Source organism: Semicossyphus pulcher, unplaced genomic scaffold, assembly GCF_022749685.1.
Source record: "Semicossyphus pulcher isolate SPU_LCO1_2020_fin unplaced genomic scaffold, fSemPul1.0.p SCAF_3, whole genome shotgun sequence".
Classification (NCBI taxonomy): Eukaryota; Metazoa; Chordata; class Actinopteri; order Labriformes; family Labridae; genus Semicossyphus; species Semicossyphus pulcher.
In genome coordinates this window covers 4,018,868-4,043,131 of record NW_027211704.1, presented here as the reverse complement: position 1 = coordinate 4,043,131, position 24,264 = coordinate 4,018,868, and the positions used below count along the sequence as shown (strand labels likewise).

At 41.4% G+C, this 24,264-nt stretch overlaps 2 protein-coding genes across 2 annotated transcripts; both read right to left on the bottom strand.

Annotated features, from left to right (window-relative positions):
* Window positions 1–37: 37 nt before the first annotated feature.
* LOC138605791 (plakophilin-1-like) lies at window positions 38–14,157 on the bottom strand. Its single transcript, XM_069678230.1, has 13 exons — window positions 13,903–14,157; window positions 12,649–12,740; window positions 10,373–10,902; window positions 10,149–10,290; window positions 7,725–7,932; window positions 7,156–7,315; window positions 4,965–5,082; window positions 4,381–4,557; window positions 3,894–4,064; window positions 3,612–3,765; window positions 3,227–3,413; window positions 2,986–3,070; window positions 38–1,442 (listed from the first exon to the last, which is right to left on the bottom strand). Exons 1-13 carry the CDS (start codon window positions 14,090–14,092, stop codon window positions 1,368–1,370), a joined length of 2,289 nt encoding a protein of 762 aa, XP_069534331.1. The 5' UTR covers window positions 14,093–14,157; the 3' UTR covers window positions 38–1,367.
* A 3,110-nt stretch (window positions 14,158–17,267) lies between these two features.
* smpd2b (sphingomyelin phosphodiesterase 2b) lies at window positions 17,268–23,954 on the bottom strand. Its single transcript, XM_069678474.1, has 11 exons — window positions 23,745–23,954; window positions 22,217–22,336; window positions 22,012–22,108; window positions 21,798–21,874; window positions 21,223–21,316; window positions 20,693–20,782; window positions 20,517–20,599; window positions 20,165–20,297; window positions 19,834–19,938; window positions 19,541–19,718; window positions 17,268–18,759 (listed from the first exon to the last, which is right to left on the bottom strand). The coding sequence occupies exons 2-11, from the start codon at window positions 22,264–22,266 to the stop codon at window positions 18,335–18,337; spliced, it is 1,332 nt and encodes a 443-aa protein (XP_069534575.1). The 5' UTR covers window positions 22,267–22,336; window positions 23,745–23,954; the 3' UTR covers window positions 17,268–18,334.
* Between the last annotated feature and the right edge of the window lie 310 nt (window positions 23,955–24,264).

Sequence of the window (24,264 nt, the reverse complement as noted above, 5' to 3'; positions counted from 1 at the left end):
CATTAACTCATTGTCTGCTTTCAGCTTGAACAGTCGATCTCTGTGGGCTTTATTGACACTTAAGTGGACAATACAAATCATTCAAGATCACACGCATACATATGAAAAAAGTTGCCTTTACAAAATGTAAACACGTCACTGCTTAAGACAATGTCATTTTTTATAGCAAAATGATCAACTCTAAAAATCTACACATTTTCCTGTAATTAATATTCACTTTACAAAATCTTTTTTTTTTTATTTTATAATAAAAAACAGTGATTTTAGTGCAAAATAAAATCTTAACCCTGATCTAACAGCAAGCTCATGTTACCAGATTGCACATTGCACAAAAGACATTTAAAGGAGGGGTGTTGTGCTAATTTCGACCTTCATGTTTCTAATAACTTTTCTCACACTGAATCCCACAGGATCCGGGTCCAGCGCTTTCCGTCTGCGCTGCAGTTCTGGTGCATCAGACGGTGCGAGCGCTCGCCCACAGAAAGCGTGTCTGGTCTGCAGCGCAGCAGCGCGCTGGCCCCAGCAGCTGGATTCGCGAGATCAAAAGATCGCGGGATAACTACATTATTATCGTGTGAGAATTGCGAAATCACGTGACAACATCAATGTTAAAACAGAGCAACAAACAAACAACAGTTCAGTTTGCACCTCCGAGGCTGATTATCTAAATTGGATATCATTCCATGATTTTTGTGCTTCTACCGTGACTACTTTAATTAACAGTTTTCTCTTTCCAAGATTTCAGTGTTGAAAAACAAAAACGGGAGTCTGTACCTGGTGTTTTATTTTGAAATGTCCGGATGCTCTATGCAGTTTTCGCGTCTGACTTCCTGTTCAGCTTGACGCATGCTTGAAGCGGCCTTCGTCAAAAATAGACTCGGCGTATATCTTTAGCGGAGCAGAGCAGAGAGACGCTTCTCGCCACGAGCATTGACTTGAATGGGCGTGAAACCTGGCGTTCACAGCAGCCCGCAGACTGAGCTGAGAAGCCTGGGGATTACTCCAACATACTTTCTGTCCGGACATCCAACATTGTAACATTATATTTAAATCTCTTAAAATGTGAAACAGCATAATACCCCCTCTTTAACAGCAGTAATAACTAGAAAAGCAAATAAAAGCACTCTGGTTGCAAACATGTTACTTCCTAACCTTCACCTATTTTTCCAGCATTTACAGGGCGTTTGTTACTCCAAGATGATAGAAGGATTATATGATTACACATATAAAAAAAAATCAGTAAGTCTTTGTGAAATGAGAAAGGATGCTCCTCAGCCTCAGTGCATTCATGTCCCATAGATGTGCAGAGGACTTGCAGGCGAGTTAAGTCAGCGAATGACTTTCAAAGATCCGTTCAGGCTGTCGTGTTAATCCACTATTTGAACCGACCTGTGTGCCGCTGTGGTGACGTCGTTCACAAAAGAGGCCTTAGTCATCCCTTGCTGCAGGATAAACAGTTAAACATGAATCAGTTTTCAATCTCAGAAATATGCTGAACAGAAAGTGACACATTAGCAAACACATGAACAAAGCTGCACTGTGAATGTTAACATTTCTTCATTATACTCCTCAGGTTAGAATCAAGCAGCAACCTCAGCGGCAAAAAACAAGAAGCCAACGCCAAAGAGCCAAAACTGCAGTTCCTCCAGTGACCACTAGAGGCTGGTTCTGAAAGTGAGGTGATCCCTATTAGACCCCATATTAAAAGCCGAACATTACAGCAGAATAAAACATGTTTACAGTCATGTACAAAAAAAGGTTTTGTGTCTATAGCTATGTTTTAAGACAACTGTGCAGGGGATGAATTATTATATAACTCACCTAATTAAATTATATTAAAGACCAGCTGCAGTCATGTTTTAAGAGATATAAAATGCAAAACATGTCTCTGCCATCGTTTAGTGACAACTTGTTGAAACTTAACTAGCTTGAAATTTAGTAATTAGTAGTAGTAAACGATAACGTTAGCAGTTAGTAGTGAGTTTGCAAAAATTACGATGACTTGGACGGGATTGGCTCCTTCGGTTTGTGACGTCTCAAACCTGCCAATCTGAAAACGTGTTGTTCAGCCTGTCCCTGGTACACTGCAGTTTAAGAGCAGACAGGCCCAGCCATGGAGATGATGCTGATGTTGTCCCTGATATGTCTTGTAGCACATGAAGAACACCACATGGTGGATGTGATTTTCACTGGAGGGGCTCTTTAAGGCTTGAAATTATGCATAATGAGGGGTGTGGAAGCTTTGAGAGGTGACAGGTGGGTGCTGCTAGGTGTGTGCTAGATATAAGCACAGCTAATTTAGTCACTCAACTTTACCTTTATTTATGCAAATATGGGGAAAATGTCGGGTTTATTGTACTAACAAGTTGTCCAATAAGTGTTTGTTTAACATTGATGTATTTGTGGCGGCACGTGCATGGGAGTGAGGTTTGCTGTTGCACAGAAGACAGCGGGCCGTAGGGATGAGATGAGCGTTTGTTTTAAGTTACACGGTACATGTTGTCCACCCACTGCTTGCTCTTGCTCTAAACTAGCTTATGCGCCAGCTAATGAATTAGCAATGGTCGCAGTCTGTTTAGCATTAATGTTGTTTGCTAACCCCTCGCTCCTCTGTAGCTCCACCCTCTTTTCCAAATATGGTCACTTCTGACTACATGTTTTTATTCAGCCTACAGTTAAAATGTGCGCATCCCCTCAGAGGCAGTATAATGCATCTTTCTTGCATGCTGTGGTACAAGTGTGAACACAGTCTTGCGCGTGTTCCCTCGAACCTGAGCTGCTAGATTCCTCAGCCGTATCACTTTAGTGCCTTGTTCACATTGGCTGGGCACTTGCTGAGAACTCTGCCTAATCCTTCAACCTTTCTCCTTCTGTTTCTCACAAATACCTGAGAGAGGTGTGGACGCTTTAGTGAAGGGTAGCAAACAGAGAGGACACACCCAAACCCTGACAGTTCTTGGCACCCGGGGTTGCGCTTCAACTCACCTTTTTCAGGAAGCTTTGTAAGTCTTTCTCTGACCACAGGTTGTAGAGGAGCACGGCTGCAGATTTTTTGGATTTGGGGAAATATCTTAAGGGAAGGAAACAAGAATTAAGGATTAGTTTGGACTTGTGACATGCCTGCAAAACACAATCTCTGATGAGTCATAGCTACTCCCCATAACTCGTATAATCTTATCTAGCACATATGCAGGCACATTCTCTCCCAGCTCACAAGTGACCTTACGCGTTTTGGCTGAGTTCATTCAGCGAGTTTATCAGCTTGCTGTTTAATAGGTGCTTGCCCATCTCAGGATCCTTCATTAGCAGGAGGTTGGCACTCTGGCAGGCCATGGCCAGTGTGTCATCAGACTCGTTCCCTTCCTTGGTGCCTGCTCTGATGATGCCCAGCAGCTCCGGCAGGGCTTTACGAGCTTCAGAAACAAGACACACAAAACCACACTGGCTGTTTAGCACAAGCAAACACTTGTTAAACTGTATAATTATTGTTTAAAACATCTACACAGAACTAGATATATCTCATATATCTTTGTATTTTAAATGCTCATTATATTTACGTTTAAAACAAGCAGGTGCTTGAAAGCTACATGTTTTGTCATCCTGCTTCTTACCGAGGTTATTGTGCAGGTTTGGGTTCTTGGTCATGTTTGCTACCAAAGCCACCGTGTTCCTCTGCAGGTTGACTTTGTTTGACTTTAAAAGGGGGCCGATAACTTTCAGGCCATTCAGTTTCTGCACGATGATCTGGCTCATCACACTGGATACCTGTGAATACATATAAGTATAAGTAGACCTATGAGTTAAAAAGTATTTGCAATGATTATTAAAAAGTAATCCTAGCTCTTTTACAAAGGTTTTTACGAGCTAGAAAAAAAGGTGACGTTTTTTCTTACAATTCCCTCCTGTGCAGTGAGGTTCTGCATCGCTCCGCAGCACGCTTCCTGTGTTTCTTCTTGCTCGCTGCTGGCAAGCAAAGACAGGTAACTCTGCAGAGTTGTGGAGTGAATCAGCCAACCTGCGCCGTGAGGCTGTGGATCCTCAACGACCGGGAAGTCAAAGTGATGCTGGACGAGGAAATGGAGAGATCACAAATCATTAGCTCTGACTTAGATCTTTGGGCGCAGGGTCCTCGGAAGATAAGATAAATCTGCGTAATAGTGCTAGATGCAAACGATAAATGTAATCATAACTACCATGTTTGTACAATTAACGGACAATTCACACTGAGAGTAGGATTAAAGAAGATATGCACACTAACAGGTACTGTCTAGACAACCTGACAGGTACTTGTGGGTTCTGTCAACAGGTGTTCCTGATACAGCTTAAAGTATCCCTTAGGCTTCGGTATTTATGCCCGATTGTTCACCGTCCTCGCCTCACCTCGGCTTCTGGCGATTTGCTCTGAGGACTGAAGCAGCCGATGGGGCCGGCCTCGCCTGCGGTCGGGCTCTTGTTGACATTCTTGACCAAAGCTGTGATCCTGCTGAACAGAGCCGGAGCCTCGTCCTCCAGCTGGAACGTCAGGTTGTGCAGGATGCACACACAGTTCTCTAATGACTGTTACAACAGGCAGGACACAACATAAGGGCTCATGTTAGACTCAAGGAAACTCAATGAAGCACTGACAGAGGCTACTGTATTGCATTGTAATTTATTTCATTGCATTATATTGTGCTGCCATAATCACAGCTTTTAAATGATAAGTAAGTAAGATTAAGGCTGCACACTAGAGAACATGTTCTTCCATGCAGCAGGAAACAGAAGGTTATGACTCAGCGGTGCCTTTTGTTGCAGGTAAAATACACAAACAAAAGGGAGAAATATTGTGCAGGTTCCACACGAAGTGCTGACATTTGCTAGTGAAGGCGAAATCAGTAGTAAAAGATGGAGCATTAAACAGACACAGAGAGAGTTAACACGATTAGTTACGTATATTATTTATATTTCTTTAATCTCTTGCTTACCTTATCATCCGGCTTTCCTGCGTCCACACTGTCTCTAACATAAGTGACCAAGGAGTCGACCAGACCTGGACACTTCCTCATCGCCTGTCTGTTGCTTTGCTGCGCACTGCTTATGTTTCTGTTGGAAATAAAGATGGTAAATAAAAGAAGAAGTTCGGTTTGTAAATATTTACTTACTACTACTTAATTACGTATTAATTTTCGGGCATGGTGTCGGGTTAATAAATTGCTTGCAGCAGCACTGGATCAAAGGTTTCTTGTCAGATATGAATATCACATTGCCTTGAAAGCAAACTATAATAAGCTTGTGTAATCAAGGAAGGGATTAAAAGAAAGCAGTTTAGTCAAACAGTCACAGCTTTCCCAGAGTGAGTCAGTGTTTTCATCACGTCCCTGTGTTTGCTGATGTAGTATATAAGGTTGCTATTGTCTTGTGGTCCTGTCGGCTGGAACAGTGGTTTGATTGATGGTTATGTAACGCATTTAACAGCACAAGTTGCGCAAGTTGTTATAAAAACAGCAACGCAGGGAAAAAGAAACTGTGTTTTTTGGAGCAGAAAAGCTTGTGCAGATTTGGAAAGTGACAAAATGATTGATTTCAATGAAAGCTGTTGATATACGTGAAAAAGCGTCAGCTAGAATGTGATACATAGCCGATCAATGCAGTTCAACAGCAGCACAAACTACAGCCTCTGAAAGTCTTTTTAAAACTGTAAAATGTTTAGGCAGGAATAAATCTTCTGCATTTAACTCCTTTAGTTTTAGCTGAGTGTACCTAAAGTAACATCCATCCATCCATCCATTATCTATACCGCTTAGCCTGCTCAGGGTAGCGGGGGGGGGCTGGAGCCTATCCCAGCTGTCATTGGGTGAGAGGCGGGCCCTGGACAGGTCGCCTGTCAATCACAGGGCTGACACATATACCCCTTTCACTGAAATTAGCGTGATGACTCAGGTTTTTCAGACCCGGGAAGACCCACTTATAAATGCTGATTGTCTCTTTTCCCATTGCCAGTGAAGTATCCTCCTGTCGGCCTCTTTTCTGCTGCGTCACCGTCTGACGTCACAAACGTGCCGGAGACAGGGTAAGTAAACAGGGAAGATGTTACGGTGGTTAGGTCTTTATTGTATCTATGACTCATTCAGTCTGTTTATCAAACTCGGCGCTGACAAATTTGGAACGACATTCGAGCGCTGCTCGGACGGAGACAAGCGGAATTTGTAGCTGAGATGACGAGGAGTCGCAGAAGTTCAAGAGCATAGCATCGCGCTGGAAAGGAGGCGGAGATTAGCGTGTCGACACGGGTTTTGTGTGCCCATCAATGCCGATCGGAGCCGGGCGATAATTACCCGGGTCTACTGCAGAGTCATTTGACTCGAGTCTTAATGCCGATTGTAACCTTTCCCACTAAGCAAAAAAGCCGGGTGTTTTTTGACCGGTTGGAAAGGGGCTATAGAGACAGACAACTTTTCACGCTCCCATTCACACCTACGGGCAATTTAGAGTCACCGATGAACCTAACGAGCATGTCTGTGGACTGTAGGAGGAAGCAGGAGTACCCATGCAGACACGGGGAGAACATGGAAACTCCACACAGAAAGGCCCACTTCGTCCAAATCGGGATTTGAACCAGGAACCTTCCTGCTGTAAGGCAACAGCGCTAAACACTGTGTACATTACTGTCACTACTAATTCATCCAGGATCTAGTCTTTAATGATCTTTGGTAGTTATTTGCCTTTCACAAGAAAATCTGAGTGTCTGTTTACTCGACACCCCTCAGCATCACACTAATGCCATCCCCACCCACAAAGAAATGCACTGTTGGCAGAGTGTGGAGCTGTAATTCAGAAAAACATCGGCAGATTGAAAACATGTGACCGAGAGTAGTAGGAGTGGGCTTACTCCTTTATAATAAGGAGCTATAGGTTTACAGTATGGATTGTGACACATTAACATCCTCTCATGTCTCTCATTTACATCTAATTCAAGCCTTTCAATATGACTCTAACCGTGGTTTATATCAAGCTTGACTCATCACAAATCAAATAACAAACCATCATTAGAAAGTCTCTGCAGGAAACACTCATAAAAGCATGCAAAGTTAGACATAACTCTGTGGTGCATGTTTGATATTTCCAGCTGTTGTGACACAGGACGCCAACATGATATCAGTTGAATGTTTGTCTCACCTTAAACATCCTGTGGCGTGAAAGAAGACCTCGGGGTCGACGCTGGTCCGGTCTGGACCTGTTGTGTGAGGCAAGATCACTCGCTCCATTAAGACAGGCACAGCACTCTTCAGCAGGTCTGGCTTCAGGCTGTCTACTGAAGACAGGTTCCACAGGAGACCTGGAAAGAAAAAGGAAAGCATTAGCTGTTTAAGCAACATGTCAATCAAAAATTAAATCACTGCCTAGAGAAAAAATATGAGAAACTCGTTTGTCTTTTTTGGTTTAACATTTAACTGTTAAGGCTGATGACAGAACTGAAACTTCAGATGCAATCAGAGTTTAACCACAGGACATTTGCATGCAAATTAACATTTAGCTTCACCACAATAACAGTAGTAAGTTGATTTTGGCAACATGCTTCAAATGCTATTAACGCTTTGTAGAGTGACAGCACAGTGATTAAAATCAGGAGGTAAACAAGGTTATGTAACATCACACACGAGTGAGTTTCTGCCGGCCTTGTTTGGACGTAAATGTGTTTGTACACCGACATGTATGTGGTTGCATATTTCAGGGTTAACTTGTACCTGTCAGCTGTTTCATTGTGTCCTCAGAGTCGGTCTCTCTGAGCAGAGCCACAGCCTCTGTGATGCCGCCGCAGCGATGCATCTCCTCCTTGTTTTTGTTGCTTTTAAAGGACAGGTTACGCAGGGCAGCCGAGGCCGTCTGGTTCACTTGAAGACTGGGGCTGCGCAGGAGACCCACCAGGGGAGAGATCCCACTGAGCTTCAACACCTGCGAGACAAGGAGGCTTCAGGAGTTAGCACAGCTGGGGAACGCAGTATTTTACCACAGCATATATAACTGTAGTGAGGCTGAGAGGTGGGAAAAGTCGGCACCTGCCCAGAGTCCGTGAGACCTAAGGCTCATTTTATGATCTATTTCCTGAAGACGGACCATGTTCTTGATTATATCTAAGGACAGTATTTTTTTTTCAGCAATAGCTGTTGCTGAAAAAATTTGTATTTATCCTGTAACTACCTCTAGCTAGCGAAACACAGAGCAGCGCTGTTAACAGGTACGCCCGTCGCTCTTCTGTTTCATATCTGAGAAAGAAGCTGCTTGAGGACAGTTAGCTGTCATGTTAAACTTCACTTGTTGAAGTAGCATAATTAACAAGGATTAAAATGTTACGCATTATACATTTAATTGGGTAATACACCCTTAATTGCTGCTACAGCCTCCCTCCCTGCCAGAGCACTTGTAAAATGCAACATTAGAGTGAGAAGCAGTGACTGAAGGAGGTGTGGCCTCCTGGCTGTGTGGAGCGTGACCTGAGTTGAACTGAGCAGCTCTTTTTACGAGAGGCTCTCTGCTGAGTGAGAGTGTGGAGGAAGGCCCGCACAAAGGTGTTATCACTATGTTTACCTCGGTTAAAGTTACCAGTCATCTGCCATACTGTATATCGAGGTTAGCTTTGGACATTGCATATTGCTATTGATAGCATTATGTATTGTGTTGTACTGTTTATCTGCAAAAGCATATCAGGCTTGCTAAGGCTAACATCTCCAGCTGCGAAGTGTGACAGGCACACACTGGGGCTATGGTTAGCCAGTGTTTTATAGCTGTCTGTGCTTTAGCTGCTATTGAAGTCAGGAGGGTCAACGTACAAAATAAACCTCTTTGTCTTGTCTGTTTCATGACCGGATGGGAAACATGAGAAAATTAGCCAAGTTAAACTTTTGATTTTTTTTGCAGCTGCTTTTACACAATTTGCAGTTTGTATTACTGAAAAAATCACTTCTATTAATTTCATATGCCAACAACATTATAACCTATTGATTCCACCACTTGCCATTTTTCTTTTGGTGTGTTTGTTTTTTTAGAAAAGAGCACCAATACAGTACAATATCTCGAAGATTGTCATGTAAATAAATGTCTGTTAAGTCTCTATCTATCGCCGAATGAGGTAACATAATAGTGACTGAGCCTATGGCCCACTGATGAAAGCCTTTGCATTTGCAGTATTACAGACTGGGTGTCTGTGGCCAAGCGGCGCCCAGTTAGTGACGGGTTTTCCATCAGCCAGCAGTGGTTGGTCTGCCAGAGAGGGTAGGCGGAGCTAAGCGGCTGCTTTTCCGCTCTCTGCAAGTGTTGCGAGTAAACAGTAATCTACTATGGCTGAACAAACAAAGAAAAGATGGATGACTACAGATACAAGTTCAACAAGAAGTGAAAATCCAAAGAAAAAGAAACAAACTCGACGCTCAGATGAAGCAAACAGTCTAAAAAGGAAAGCGACCGTCAGCCAGGTAAATCAAGAGTTACAACCGGAGCCAACCGTGGACGTCACACATGCAGCACTGTCTGGTTATCTGGTGTGCTCCCGCAATTACCGTTTATCGCCATAGGTGCCGCCAAAGAGAACGAAACTGAGATCTTTGAGATTAGCACTTTAAACAGGCCTTTCTGAAGTAATTAATCATACTGTTGTAAATTAAATAAAGGAATGATAGACTTTCAAATTATACTTTTAATAATAATCTACTTCTCTAGGAATTATTAGAAGTATTAATATATCAATAAGCTAATTTCAGTTGGTATTTATGCTGCATGTTCCAAAATAACGTCCCTTAAAATCAACTTGCCAAACAAAAAACCTGCTTTGATCAGGACGAGTAAAGTTTGGTTTGTGGGTCTATTGGAGGTAAAAGTGCAGCTAGATGAAGGTGAGGGGGGTAAATATCAGCTTAAAAACACATTTCAGATCTAATTAGGAGGAATGCTGAACTTCAAAATTCAAAGCCAGCACTCACTCATACACAGAAACACAGTTTGGGCTGACATCAAGTGAGTAGATGATAGCTGATTTACTTTTTGGCAGGGAATATATTAAATTTTTTCCCAAGCCATTTCTCAATCTTTCCACCCTGACACCCTGACTCTGAGGCTGCACTCAGATGGAACTGATTAACAGTCTTAGTACATGATAAGATAAAAAGGAAAAGCACCTCCTCTTTGGCCTTGTCGTCAATGAAGGTATTGTGCTGAATGAAGGACGCGCCACAGTGCTGATACGTCTCGTCACCGTTGGAGAGATACTCCACAGCCTCCTTCAGGGTGAGTTCTACAGCTCCACTGTTTCCATTTGACCTGTGAGGTAAACGATAACCTCAGTGAGACATTTTATTCACATCATTTGAAATTAGGAAAATCTAGTCATACAAAGACTCACCCAGAATCTCCTTTGATTTTCAGAGCACTGTCAGACACGGAAGACTTGGTTTTCAACCCGTCAACTTGGCTGATCCCGAGCTTGGTGTGTGACTTGGACAGACCTGTGCCGTTCACAGCCGTGAAAACAGGCAGAATCTGAGTGGGACTCTGCAGCTTATTCTGAACGGGACTCTGAATCAGAGGCTGAATCTTAGACTGAATGGGACTCTGAATGGGACTCTGAATCTTAGGCTGGAGCTGGGGCTGGAGCTGGGGCTGGGATGTGGTGCTCTTAATAAACTGGCTGCTGGACCTTTCGACCCTGTACGTGCCCACGTTGGAGAGGAGTCTCTGCGGAGGCCCGGAGCACTTTGGCACGGCACGCTGCCAGGCCAGATCGGGCTCGCTGCGGCTGGTGGTGGTTTGTCCAACCCCCATGGAGCCGCCAGCGCCTAAACTCCTCTCATAGTGATAGTTAGAAGCTGCTGCGTTCCTCTTCACAGAGGCGCTGTTGGCGACCTGGCGGTTGATGTTCTTCTCCAGGCTGAGCTGCAGAGCCAAAGAATACATGTGTTTGTCATAAAAGATTATTTTGTCTTTTTGAGGCTATTTCAACAGCAATGAAGAGACAGAGTGAGTGACATGGAGCTGGCAAATCAGGCTGAGAAAGAACGTTTTGGTGCGGGTTGTTTATATGACCGTCTGGCAGCGTCCATGGGAAAGGCTGGTAAAAACATTTTTGGTAGACAAAACAAACGAGACAGGTTTCACACCTGTTTACTTCACAATAGGCGTGAAGTCAACTGGGGACAACACAGTTTTGAGCCCCTGTATCAAGTTATTGGGGGCCATGTTATAAGGCCCCCCATCATATGTGACAGACAGACAAACTAAGCTGCAGAAGAACATTTTTGCAATAATGATCTGATTTTGGCGAAATGTAACACTTGGGGACTGAGAGAAAAGTAGAGCTTTACATATATTAGAATGTAGAGATGAAGGAGGAAATGCTTATGTAGATTTTAGAGAACAACTGGACATAAATGGCTTTAAAACTGATTTACAACAAGTAAGCCTTAAAGTGGCAGGAATGCAACTTAGTGGATTCCAATAGTCCCAACCTCAAGAAGAAGAAGAAGAAGAAGAAGAAAAGATTCCTCCCACGCAACCCATCCCTCTTGCAAATTCATCCACCCACTAAAGTTTTTTTTTTTTTTTCATTTTAAAGCTGCAACAATGAGTCCATTTATTTTTGTGTCAATTAGTCTTAAAAAAAATAAACTGTAGTTGTGATTTTCACTGTCTCTTATGTATTTGTTGCTGATGTTTTACGTATTTTAAAGTCCCATCTAGTAATGGGCATTTCAAATTAGCTGTAGCTGTGTTGTGCGGTCCTCTCTTCCCTGAACTATTTTAAGAATTGTTTACATATTTTAATTTAATTATTTTTCGGAGCCTCTCCTTCCTCCTGAAACGAACAAGTTGTTTTGCCATTCAAAGATTACACCTTGGCTCCCCACGTGGGGAGCAGCCGCACTACACTATGACTCCAACGTTGTAGAAAACATGGCTGCTCTAGGATCGGTTATTCGGCCTTATATGTACGAGTCAGAATCAGCAGAAGGTATCAGAATGGTAAGTTGAAATCTTGACAACAACTTGACTACAAGCTAGAGCAAGAAGGCCGCCTGAGGTGAGCGGCGGTGAATGACGATTGGTCGATTTCAGTGAAAGCAAGGTTCTACGCAGAAACCTGCAGCTGTTCTGAACGGCCCATTTCAGAGGCGACCTTTTTAAAAATGTCATTCTGGTAAAACACGGATTTATGCAGTTTTCACTTTTTCACTGTGAACAATAAACACAGACATGGCCCCTTTAAATGCACAAAGAAATTACTGGCAACTATTTGTATCATAGTTTTCAGGCATTTTTCAAACAAACGTAACAAATATCTGCTGGTTGCAGCAGAAATATCGGCAAAATGATTCATTTCGAAAATATTTGTTTGATTACTCAACAGTTAGTTGCAACTCTAATCTACATTGTATCTTAAATACATACACACACTGTTAAAAAAACACTGACTTCTATAAAGGACCAAATTGAGCCACACAAACTCTGCTCAGGTTGCTTTAAACCCACAAATATGAGACACAATCCTCAGTGGTTGCTACAGCCCTGTCACAGATCAACATTTATTCTCCATGACAACTCTGTTATGAGCATAATACAAGAAAGAAGAGTCAGGCTTACCAGTCAGTGGTGTAATAAAAAAAGATAATCTTTATAACTCACCGTTTTAGAGAATCCATTCACGAAGAAGACGCCTCCATTAGCTGCACTCGTCTGTGCCTTGGAGCTGTCTACGAACACTTCGTACACAGGGCCTGAGGAGAAATGTGGAGCGTTATCAGCTGTTATCGTATGTGCTCTGCATACCTGACATCAGTGTGATGATTTATTGTTTGACATGAAGTGAAAAACTGTTACACATTCAGTTCTTCAGCAGCCAGGCTGAAAGCTAAAGTTTCAATCCGGAATTAAAAGAAGAATCAAAGTCCAAAAACAAATAATCCTACAAACAAGCAAACGTTTTATATTTTACTTGATAGTTTGAAGTCTTAAGAGAGTCTTGCAATTTAAAGATTTAAAGGTCAAAGGTCATCTTGATTGTTCTATATAAACAGGGCTCCAGTTTTGAGAGTATTTTCTGAAAGTTACTCACTCTTTGTCTCCAGGCTTTGAAGGGTTTTAGTTTCACAGATGTAAAGGACAGGGCCGCAGCCAGGATTTTAACATACTTTATGGTTTAGAGTCTCAACTTACAACAACTTACATAAGGCGATTACATATTTGACCCCCAAAAAGAGCATTAATATCTCAGATCTCAGGTCTTTCGAGGCCTCCTTCACACTGCCAGAGGGAAAAGGTATTGAAGTGTTTACCGATTCATTACATTGTTTGTCTAAAGGTAGTCAAGTATAAACATACTGAGTCTAAAAAATACAAGAAAGTGTAAATAATAATGTGATGAAAACTTCCACCAGGTTGAATGTTGACCTCAGTGTCATGTCGAGGATTTTCAAAATAATGGTTAACAATTTGTAGACGACACAACCTCTCATCTGAGTAATTGCCCTGAAAAATGTAAGGTCCTGCCACATTTGTATCCGTATTCACATTATAAAATGAAATTATATTTTCAACAATTTATATGATTTATTTGGAGCAGTTCTTCATTGGGAAATTCCTGCTTATTAACACATCACAACTCACTCTAAACTTCAATTAGAATATGATGGTTTTGCTTCCAGATTTCAGGACATGCCATGAATCATCCAGGGACATTTTAGACTAGTTGCATTGCTGGTTCAATCGCCAAAAATTGGCCTACATTGTGTTTCTGGGGGGAAATGGCAAACTGCAATCACCTCAAGAAAAGTTGTAATAGGAGGTTAAGTCCCTTGAAAGTGCTACGACCACTAAACCCTCCCCAAAAGTCCTAAGTTGTATCTCCAGCCCCGGTGCACAGAGTTTGTCTGCTCTTACTTGTTGGAGATAAAGAAGTGGATCCGCTCCTGCTGCTGGAGTGCCTGGACTTGGTCCTCCTGACAGTCTGCACTTGTTCCAGGACGCGCTGTTGTCCTGATCGGTACTGGTTAACGGAGGGCAGAGCCAGCGACGTGTCGTCCACATTATTGAGTCCAATGACTGATTTCAGTGGATCCAGACTCGCCATTTTTTTTTTGTTACCGTCCGTCCAGGTGGCCGACGACAATGTCCACAGGAGGCTCGAACAGGATGCCAGTCAGCCCGCAGTGTCGGTGAGTTTGTCTGAAGTAATAAAAGCGCACCTTGCCCTGCCCTGCCTGCTCCATTAGACCGCGCCCAGACAGCCACAAACACAAAACGCCTACGAGACACAACTGAGGGGTGGCACATTAACTCTCACTGTTCACACTTTCTCTGACTTGTCTTGACAAATACTCGAATTAAAAGCTGACCTGTGACGCTGGTTAACATGTTCCCAGAGGGCAAACAGTTTTAGGAAGTGCTGCAAAATAACTTCTCCCTTAAGTGCAATTAAGGATACCACTAATTTAGTGGAGTATAAGCATTGTATGTATACTGTACATTGTATACTTTCTATTTCACCAATTTGCAGATGTAAATATTATACTTATTCCTCTATAATTATGTGGTTGTTCCTTGTGGCACATTTCAGATAGAGATGAATCTACTACCAATGAGTTTATGACAAAGATAACACAACAAATAAAATGCATTATTCACCTACCTGCCAGAATACAAACTTAGTGAAAGTTACCTCCATCAGCTACAAAAACAACACCTGACAACAAATAACTGTAGAATATTTCAGTAAAGGTAAACAGTGTTATATCAGTGGTGTAAGAAAGAGGCTAATAATATAATTTGTAAAAGTATACAACAGTGTAAATATGCTACTTGACCAAAGGTACAGACCTATTATTAGCAATACAAGAAAAGTGAACATGCTTGTTGCAGCTGTAAGACGATTTATTACCATGTTTCACATGAACAATGACATGTTCATGATTGATATATGAGTGATAAGATTTACTGCTGTAGCTGGTGGAGGTGGAGCTACTATAGCAGTGAGGTATATACAGTCCTGTAGTTTATGACCTGAAGAAAAAAGGAAAATAAACCACATTTTGTTGTTGTTGGACTTTAAACTTTTCTTTCTTGAGAAAGGTCAGATATTCTATTGTGTTTGGTAATTAAGACACTACAGCCAATTAACAAGTATTAAACTAAAGAAAATGGGGGAAGAAAAGGCTCAGTTTAAAGTGCTAACAGCTCCATGCACATCTGAAACATGACAGGGAGCCAGACTAAATGCTTGTCCTTTCAAAGGGGTCACATCCAAGAGGGAAAGAACTCTTTAATGTCTCACAAGGCTTTGAATGAAAGTAAATCTTATAACTAGTAAAGATAACTTTGAAACCAATGGAGTGCAGTAAAAAGAATAATAATTCCCTTAAAATATAGTATACTAGTAAGAACTAAGTGTACTAGTTGTAGTAAGAATACCATTATGGAAACACACACACTCACACACACACACACACACACGCACACACACCTCTTAATTGCACTTAAGCCCAGTATTTAGGTTAATGTACGTATTTACTTCCCACATGTACACGTTTTAATATATCGTGCTGAAGAGGAGCAATTATCTAGTCAGTTTTCCTTGGCACTGTTGCCAAGTACTTGCTCCTTGTGGTTCATGTCGGGTCTCTGTAAATAATATGACAAGGAGTACAGTCGAGACCTGCTCTATTTGTCAAGTGTCCTGAGATAACTTTTATGATTCAGCGCTATATTTATAAAAATGGAATCATTGCTCGCCTGATTTATGTTTTAGGTACATTTAAAAAATGTATATTATATATGAATATAATATTTCTGCAACTTTACTCTTAGATTTTAAATGGTAATAGTAAACGGACTGCCTTATATTGGGGCTCTGAATCTTCCCATCACTCAAAGCACTTTACGCTACATGTCACATTCACCCTTTTATACACACATTTACACGCCGCTGGCAGATGCTGCCGTGCAAGGTGGCAACTAGCCCATCGTGATCTAATCTTATTAGATTCACACACATGCACACAACAACATGACTTCAGGATAAATTTGGGGTTTCATTTCTTGCTAATGAAACATCGACATGCTGACTTGAGAAGCCGGGGATCAAGCAGGGGATATAAGTGGATGACCCACCTCTGAGGCACAGCTGCCCCCGTCTTGTGTTTGTACTTGAACTTAAGCAAACAATCTAAGTACCTCACTCCCTCACTACTAAGACAAACAACGTGTCAACAAAGGAGTCAGTTCATCATGTTTTCAAGTCATGTAAAAGGTATTTAATGGCTACTACAGCCATGTTGTGTCACAGTGAGGTATTCACCTCCAGCTGATCAGACAGCATGCTGCACAATCAACACACAATAGACTGGATTAAGACGGATAAGGAAAGACTAACTCGAGTAGCCTTTAGGGGTATAAATGAAGATTGTTGTCATACTATGATCATATTTAAGTGATCGGTAAAAAATGAAGCTAATTATTCTTCCTCACCTGCCACAACTGCAACAGCTGCTGCCTTCTGTGATACACTGCAAGACACACGACATGTTTATGAGAAGAGAATTATCTCAAGTAAGAAGCATGTTTAACCAGAGTGGTACCATACAGTAGGACAGACCTGTTGTAACTTTACATATTTATCCAGCAAGTCAAAGAAATACATCTTTATGTTGAAAATGCTGAAGTAAAAAAATACAAGCAGCTTACTTAGTTACAAAGTCACACACCCAAAGTATTTATCTGGCCCTGTCAGACGAACACCGTCACACAGATCCTGCTCTGTTAAACCACATTGCCTTTCCAATGAACCAAAGTGATTATCTTTAGGGTTGTGTTGTTCAATCTGAAACGCCTTAAGCTCTGTGTGTTTTTATAATTAATGACAAAACCACAGATTTTTGTGAGTTATTAATTGTATGTGATGGTTATCTGTCAATTCCTTGTGTGATTGTCGTGTATTGATGAAACTAGCATGGGGACAAAATGAAAATAAAGAAATGCACCACACCCATGGGTGCTATTGCCTTGAGGGTGTCAGTGTGCCAGTGCTGGCATGTAGGATCTGATGAACTTGGCGTCTCTTCAAACATGCTGTCACTTTTGTCTTGTAATGGCTCCTTGAGAACCAATGTGGCGTTTCACTTGGAACAACTGATGCTTTTCTTTATACCTGTCGTATGTGCCTCTATCGCCCTCTAGTGGTGGATCTGTAGACCTACTGCGTATGAGTAAAACACTGGTCATCACAAAAACATGAGAATAAATGCTTTATTATTGCTTTCATAATAATGCCCATCATAATTTTAAATTGAAGTGAACATTATAAATTAAAGTTAAGAATTTAATTTTAAAACAATCAGTCATTGTCAGACTCAGATGAGTCACAGCACTGTTTTACAGCAATACGGAACATTAAGCAATTTTCCAAGCACACATGAAAGGAAGTGGTTTATCTGGTTAGTCAAGTGAGTGCACCGCACACTAAAGACGTAGTAAGCAATTATATTTTCCCTACAGTACATGATGTCTGGTAAAACACGCTAAAAGATAAGGTCAAAAGTTAAATAGTGTATAAGACTTACATACATTCCCACTGCTAAACCTTTGGGAAAGGGGAGTGTAGATTGTCTCTAACCTAAAGATACTTTCAAGTGCAAGACAGTGGACGTGATAACAGAGACATGCAGAGTGAGTTTGTCCCTTTGACTACACTGAAAAGTCTAAACTGGTGCTTATAAGCACTACTGGAAGCTCTCAGTGATATGTCCTGTAGTAAAATAGTGTTACTGGCTAAAATGTAAAACTACAACCATTAGAGTTATCTTACCTGCAGGGGAGAACACGAGGCTACTGTCTGAAAGGAAATAACGGAACAATCTGGATCCATTAGGTTTTGTTTGTGGACTCTCCAAAACACAAAAAGGGAATTATGGACTTAAACAGAAACAAGTGGTCCCGCTGAAACTAGTAGGAGGAGGAATGAAAGGCGGACCTGAGGCTTAAAAAACACAGATCATTACATTTCTGGCCCTAAAGAGTAGCAGTAGTATATTAGTATCTTAACATGTAATAGGAAGCATGTTTGTTGAGGTGCATAGAGGAGAATCTAGGGGTTAAAAATAGGTTAAAGACGAGTATATAAAAAGTATAAAAATGTCAAAGCATGTGTCCTGCACTACTTTCAGAAATGTCCTTCAATACCGCCTTCATTCTGCAGCACAAATCTTAATCTCAAGAGCATAAAACACATTCAGAGGGTAAATGACGCCTTCAAACATCCATCTTAAAGCTCATTTCAAAGGCTACTTTCAGTCCCACTTTGACCCACTTGGCTTCTGCATTATTCCTCCGGGTCAAAGGCTTTGGGCTCCCGGCCCTCTGGGGGCCTCCTCTGCGGGTTGTGGGGCTGAGCCAGAGGAAAGCCCCTGAGCTTCTCCTGCAGACTTCCTACAGCCAGCCTCATCTGGTCCTCAGCCCCCTGCAGAGATTTCAGCTCCATGGTGTAGAAGATGTACAGCAGAGAGGTGGTGAGCAGGATGGCGAAGCACAGTGCAGCCAGCAGGTAGAAGGAGGTGCGAGGGAAAGGTTGTTCTGCTCCCAGAGCCAGCCAGGGCACGGCAGCGATGGCCAGCTCCAGAATCAGCAGAGCCAACCCCATCACTCCGGTGCGTGCTGCTGTGTAGCGCATCCTCTCAGCGCAGTGCAAACCCACCTTGACTTCAGTGCGGGCCTCAGTCACAATGTCGATCAACTCAGCCAACTTCTCTGAAGACACGACAGAGAGAAGAGACAAAGAGGAAGTCAGGAATCTTGCGAGAGTTTGACAAAAGCGGCAAAAGCGGGTGCCCAAGGGATTCTACAGCCATGCTAGCTGCTCTTAAGAGGCTCTAATCCTCCTTCATTCAACCCATCTTTCAAGACAGCATTTCATCCATGATTGTATACAGGATGTGGCCGAGAATAGACATGGACATTCTGCAGGAAAAGAGATAAAAAAACATATACAAAGAAAGACTAGTGCTTAAATTGCAGATGACCATTGGTTGCACTTTTACGGGTTCTTGCTCTCCTGATGACTTATTTCCCTCGTGGCATCAATTTCCCCAAAAAGTCTATTTATTGTTGTTAACATGTTTCCCATCTGTCAGAAAAGCAAAAAGCAAAGCTGAGCTGAACTGAGCTGTCAAACAAACTAGAAGGATCCACTTTAAAACACAGTACGGACGTCCCACACGTGATTGAAACTGCAGGCAAACCAGTCACAATTAGCAAGTATAAATGGCTATAACTCTAACTAACTAGAGTGAGAGTCAAAAATTCCCCATATGCACTCTCTGGACAGGATTAAAAGTCACTTAAAAGTGCAGATAATGTTAAAATCACCCCAACTACCCCCGAGAAATAAATCCAGTCTGAATTGGACAAAGCAAAGCTTTAAGTTGAAGGCTCACACTGACAAGGTTATCCCAGTGATGTCAAGTCTGAACACAATTTCAGGACAGTACATCTACATCTGTTAACATATAAACTTGTCTCGTAAAACTACCTGCAGCAGAGTCCTGATTCTTTGATTGGCTGTTACTTCCTGTTTCAGTTGGAGTGTGCGTCTTCAGCCTGAGTTCAGCCGTCAGAGCCTCATGGTCGGAGTACGGGAATGGATGGTCGGGGACGGAGCCTTTGGTGGTGGACATGAAATCACAAGAAATGTCTGTTTTGGAAGAACCCTGAGAATTTAAAATAAAGGAGACAAAACACGTTACTAATTCATCACTTCAACATCTTGCAGTAAACCATGAAGGGATGAAAATACACCACGTGACAACACAAGCTCTCACCCACCTTGAACAAAATGTAGTCGATTCGAATTCCCTTCTCAAAGGGACGGAGCTCCTTTTTACTGATAAAAGGGTTGTCAGCTATGAGAGTCAAACCATCCTCACAACCCTGCAGCAAAAAAAATATGTGTAACATTTATAAATACAAAACAAATTAAAATGCAAGGCCACAATAACTACTTTCTGACCAAGTGTATTGTAGTTATGAATGCAAGAAATTTTAGGGTGTTAATGGATGAATATACTGTGCAGCAGAAAACTGACTTTTCGTTTAATTACTGTATTTTAACAAACAAAATAATGTGAATATCGTGTGATACTCTTATCAAACCTACATCAAACTTTGCAGTCTCTAAATAAGCGTCTCGGAGTCCGGTGTAAGTCCTTAGCAGTCTGTTGCCGACGTCCTGAGGGTGCATGTTGAGGTCACCACCTACGATCACCACATCTGCTCCAGCAGAGGTGTGGCTAACAGGCATAAAAAGCTTCATTAATACTAATAAAACTCTTTGAAACTAAATTCCAAAGTAATTACTGGTTAGGACTACAGTCAGAAAGTGCACTGTGGCTTTAATATTTCAGTAACTTCAAAACAGGTGAGGTCCCCCGTCACTAAAAACATGCAAATCTGTACCAGAGTAAACAAATCGTGGCTCATACTACATATTGCAAAGACGCAATGTGTACCGAATGAACTGCTGCAGCTCCCAGGCCTGAACCACTCTGTGAGGTAGGTAAGAATCCTTGTCTCTGCAGTACTCCGCATGCAGCTGAAATCAATACACAGGGACAACAGCACGCTAATCAATAACTGTGTATAATACAAAGGCAGTGCTGAGAGGTGACGGTAGGAAAAGGCTTACATGAGTAGCATAGACTTTGGCAGTCAGACTGCCAATGTTTAAGACGGCCATCCCGACAGCTTTACCCCCAAACCAGTCTCCATGGTGAGCCTAGATATAGAGAAGTACAAAGAGTTGTGAGGGAAAGAAACAAAAAGAGGTTTTTACAATAAACAGGAATATAAAACTGGTTGTCTAGTAGATTTCAATATATTCTATAATAGTTAACTTGTTAGCTCCATATAACACCAAGTGAAGTCAGAGATGGTCTGGAAATCAGGCAAGCTAGCTCTTTACCTGTGTCTGAAACTATTAAAAACACATTTGATTAAACTTTTACTCCTTGTTTTTATTGCCTTCATTCTTTGAATTTTATCTTAGTTACTGTTTAATATAATCATGATTATTTATATTTTATTTCACTTGTTTTTATGTCTTTTGTGATGCACTTTGTTTGCTACATGAACTGCGTTGTTAGAATACCTTATTTTTCAACAGTCTTGTAGCTACAGGTCACAGTACTTTCCATGTCTCAGACTCTGCAAGCTTACCATATATGGATAACCATTCAGGGAGTATCGATAAACAAATGTATCATGGATTCTGTGTTTGGAGAAAATGGCCAGTCCGCTGCCGATGACTCCACTGCAGGATGAGAGGAAATAGCAAGAAGTTATATGAGCCACACTCAACAACAGCTTCAGCAGTGCCTGATTATTGTTAAATGAAATAACTCACATCCCTGGGTTTCAAGTAGATCTGCATTATGTTATCATAAGTAGGTGTTATCTGCAGTAGATGTGAGAATTAATAGACTAGAGTTGACATTTTTGTGAGCTGCTGGGATTAGAAAGGTTTGGTCTTGATTAATCTTAATCTTGTGCCTCGGTATGGAGGTCAAGAAAGAATTAGCTGCAGAAGTTAATCCTTACAGGTAAGGCCTAAGCTTCAGCTAAATTCTGCAGATTGATCAGTGCCACAAAGTACATTTTTCTGACAGTAAGGCACTTCAGGCGTCTTTGAAGACATGACAACTTTTACAATTTACAATCACAGTTTGAAAGACTTTAAAAGGGAAGAGGTGTAGAAAATAGTGCACAGTGAACTTGGAGAGCAAAAACATTACCTTTTAAAGTAATGGGAGTGAGGATGGCTACAGGCAAGCTTCTTCTTCAAGGACAGATAATCTTTCTCACTCCACACCTGGGGAAAAATGTCACTTGAGTACCAGGACATCTTTGCACAATTATTATTGTTGACACAAGTTAACAGGAAGTATTGCATGAGATGAAAAAATCAGATTAGTGACTCTGCCACTGTGTCAGATAGCTTTCACCAACCTCTTGCAGTAAGACAATATCATGCTCTCCCTTGCACAACATGTCTCCTATCATGGCATAGCGCTGATGACAGTGTTTGCTAATGTAGCGGATCCCCCTTAAAAGGAAACATAGAGCACATGGACAATGAGTATTTGCATGTGTGTATAAAAAGACAAAAAAAAAATCAATGAATTAGGAATCACTACAAAGTACAGCCACTGACCAGCAGTTCAGAGAGAAGACCCGCACACTGACAGAGTTTGTGTTAGCCATGCTGGCAGATCAGTGGGTCAGTAGATGTGATGATGGAGTGTCAAATCAGGGGAGATGAATGGGACAGCTCCTATTGTGAAAAATGAACATATAATTGTAATGTGAGCTTGATTTTTGATTTCCTATCCCATATAAACATATGTGGGTGCACAAAAACTTTCAGCATACCCATAAGTACAGGAGTAGTTCAGCAACGAGAAGTTAGACAACTGGATTGAGCAAATGCACCAAATTAATTAAATGTATTACATAAATATGTAATAAACTAAAAAAGGGCGCAGTCACGAGTCTCAGCAGGAAAACTCAGCAAAAAAAACAACACAAAATGGAAAATTAAAAACTGCATGCTAAGCTCCAAAAGTGCCAACCAAGCACACAGCAGTCTGAGTTCCAGTTGTGGGCCTTGAACTCTTTTAAGGATTCAGCTAATTTTTCACCACTTGTATCTGCAAAGCTGTAAACAAGGGGGATTTGTTCATCTGAAATACTTCTATTAGATATTAATATAATATAAAACAAACATTTCTGTATACTAAAATAATGGAACAGCATTTGTAAATGTATAACCAGGTCAGAAAAAGCGACTTTGTTTACTTAAAATCTGTGTTACAGCTAAGCATACCCTGGAAGGCTTCACTGTGTTCTGCTGTGGGAAAATGTTGATTTTTCAAAATAGAGACAAAGTAAAGAGCCGACAGCGTTCGCTCCTTTCTCCTGGGAGTGCAACAATACACCAGCCCCAAACAGAGTGCTGACAGAGCTCTGCTCTATCTGGAGACAAAAAGGGAAGCAGCAATGCAGGGAAAAGAATCAAGGGGGCTTAGGTGTCAGAGGTCAAAATAACTGGCTATTCATTTAGTGTAAATACAGAGTAAAGACATACATAAAATATACTTGCAAAACCTAAAGTTGTTCAATGCATCTCTGTGTATTTATCCACAATATTGAGGGATGCTGCATCGTTCACAGAGGAGCATAAGGGCATTAGTGGTAGCTAGGTATCAGTTTAGTGGCACACACTGGAATTAAACCCAAAAATGGAGATTAAACTCATTAACACTCTAAAATAGGTGGTGAAATAGATTATATGTGTCCTGGATTGTGCAAAGCCATATTACTCCAGATTAAATTTCATGTGACACAAAATGCCGGTTGTTTGATGGTGGTCAGGCAGAAATACAGAGGACAAGGTGAATAAAAGTTTCAGCTAAAGTAAACGCGAGAACATCTACAATTGATAGCATTCTGGGTGGTTATTAGAGGTGATTCAGATTAAATAGGACAGTTGTTTTTATCATGAGGCTAACTATAACGTCAACATTCGAACGTTAATCAGTGCAGGGTAACCGTTAGTTAACGTTAACAACTGCTAAGCAACTGCAGTTAGCCATTAAGCTAGTCTCAGCAACGATGAAGCTTGCTCCGGTTTCTGATGACATATTACCTGAATGGTTTATTTATTAGTTAATTTAACTCACCTCAAGAGCCTGTAAACGTCAGCTTCGCTTAAGGACTGTTAACGTGCCGTTACACTGTCGTTAACGGCTTTAGATCCAGACCCTTCCTTCTAGCTAACCTAGCTAATATTGATTAATCAGTAAATTATTAACCAGAGTTTACATAGTAAGGTTGGTCAGCATCTCAAACAGCTTCACACTAACTTAAGGCTGTTTCGCCACATTACATTGCTACGTACTATTCCTACCGGTGTAAAGTTAGCTGGAATGAAAATATTTGTCACGACCCCCGGTTGTATTCTCGTCTTCAATGTAAAACAGGAACTTGAGCTGCGTCCGCTTTTTCAGTGACATAACTCATTGAGTACATCGTTAGAATACATTTCTAACGGGAAAATAAGTTACTGTGAAAACTGTGAAAAAATAAGTTATTGCAAAAACTCGTTTTTTAATAAACTATGATTCATATTCGGTGTAAATGAACATTCAACGACAAGCCGTTTAATTGTTGCTAACTTGATAGTCGTTTCCGGTTTGATCC

Excerpts from the sequence above, each read along its gene's own strand:
- LOC138605791 (XM_069678230.1), bottom strand. The coding sequence starts at position 14,092 with ATGGCGAGTCTGGATCCACTGAAATCAGTCATTGGACTCAATAATGTG. Across the intron at positions 5,083-7,155 it reads CACGCCACAGGATGTTTAAG|AAACATAAGCAGTGCGCAGC; the intron begins GTGAGACAAACA and ends TATTTCCAACAG. Across the intron at positions 3,071-3,226 it reads AATGAACTCAGCCAAAACGC|ATATTTCCCCAAATCCAAAA; the intron begins GTAAGGTCACTT and ends CCTTCCCTTAAG.
- smpd2b (XM_069678474.1), bottom strand. The coding sequence starts at position 22,266 with ATGGCTAACACAAACTCTGTCAGTGTGCGGGTCTTCTCTCTGAACTGC. Across the intron at positions 22,109-22,216 it reads GTCTTCTCTCTGAACTGCTG|GGGGATCCGCTACATTAGCA; the intron begins GTCAGTGGCTGT and ends TTTCCTTTTAAG. Across the intron at positions 20,298-20,516 it reads GAGCTGCAGCAGTTCATTCG|CCACACCTCTGCTGGAGCAG; the intron begins GTACACATTGCG and ends TATGCCTGTTAG.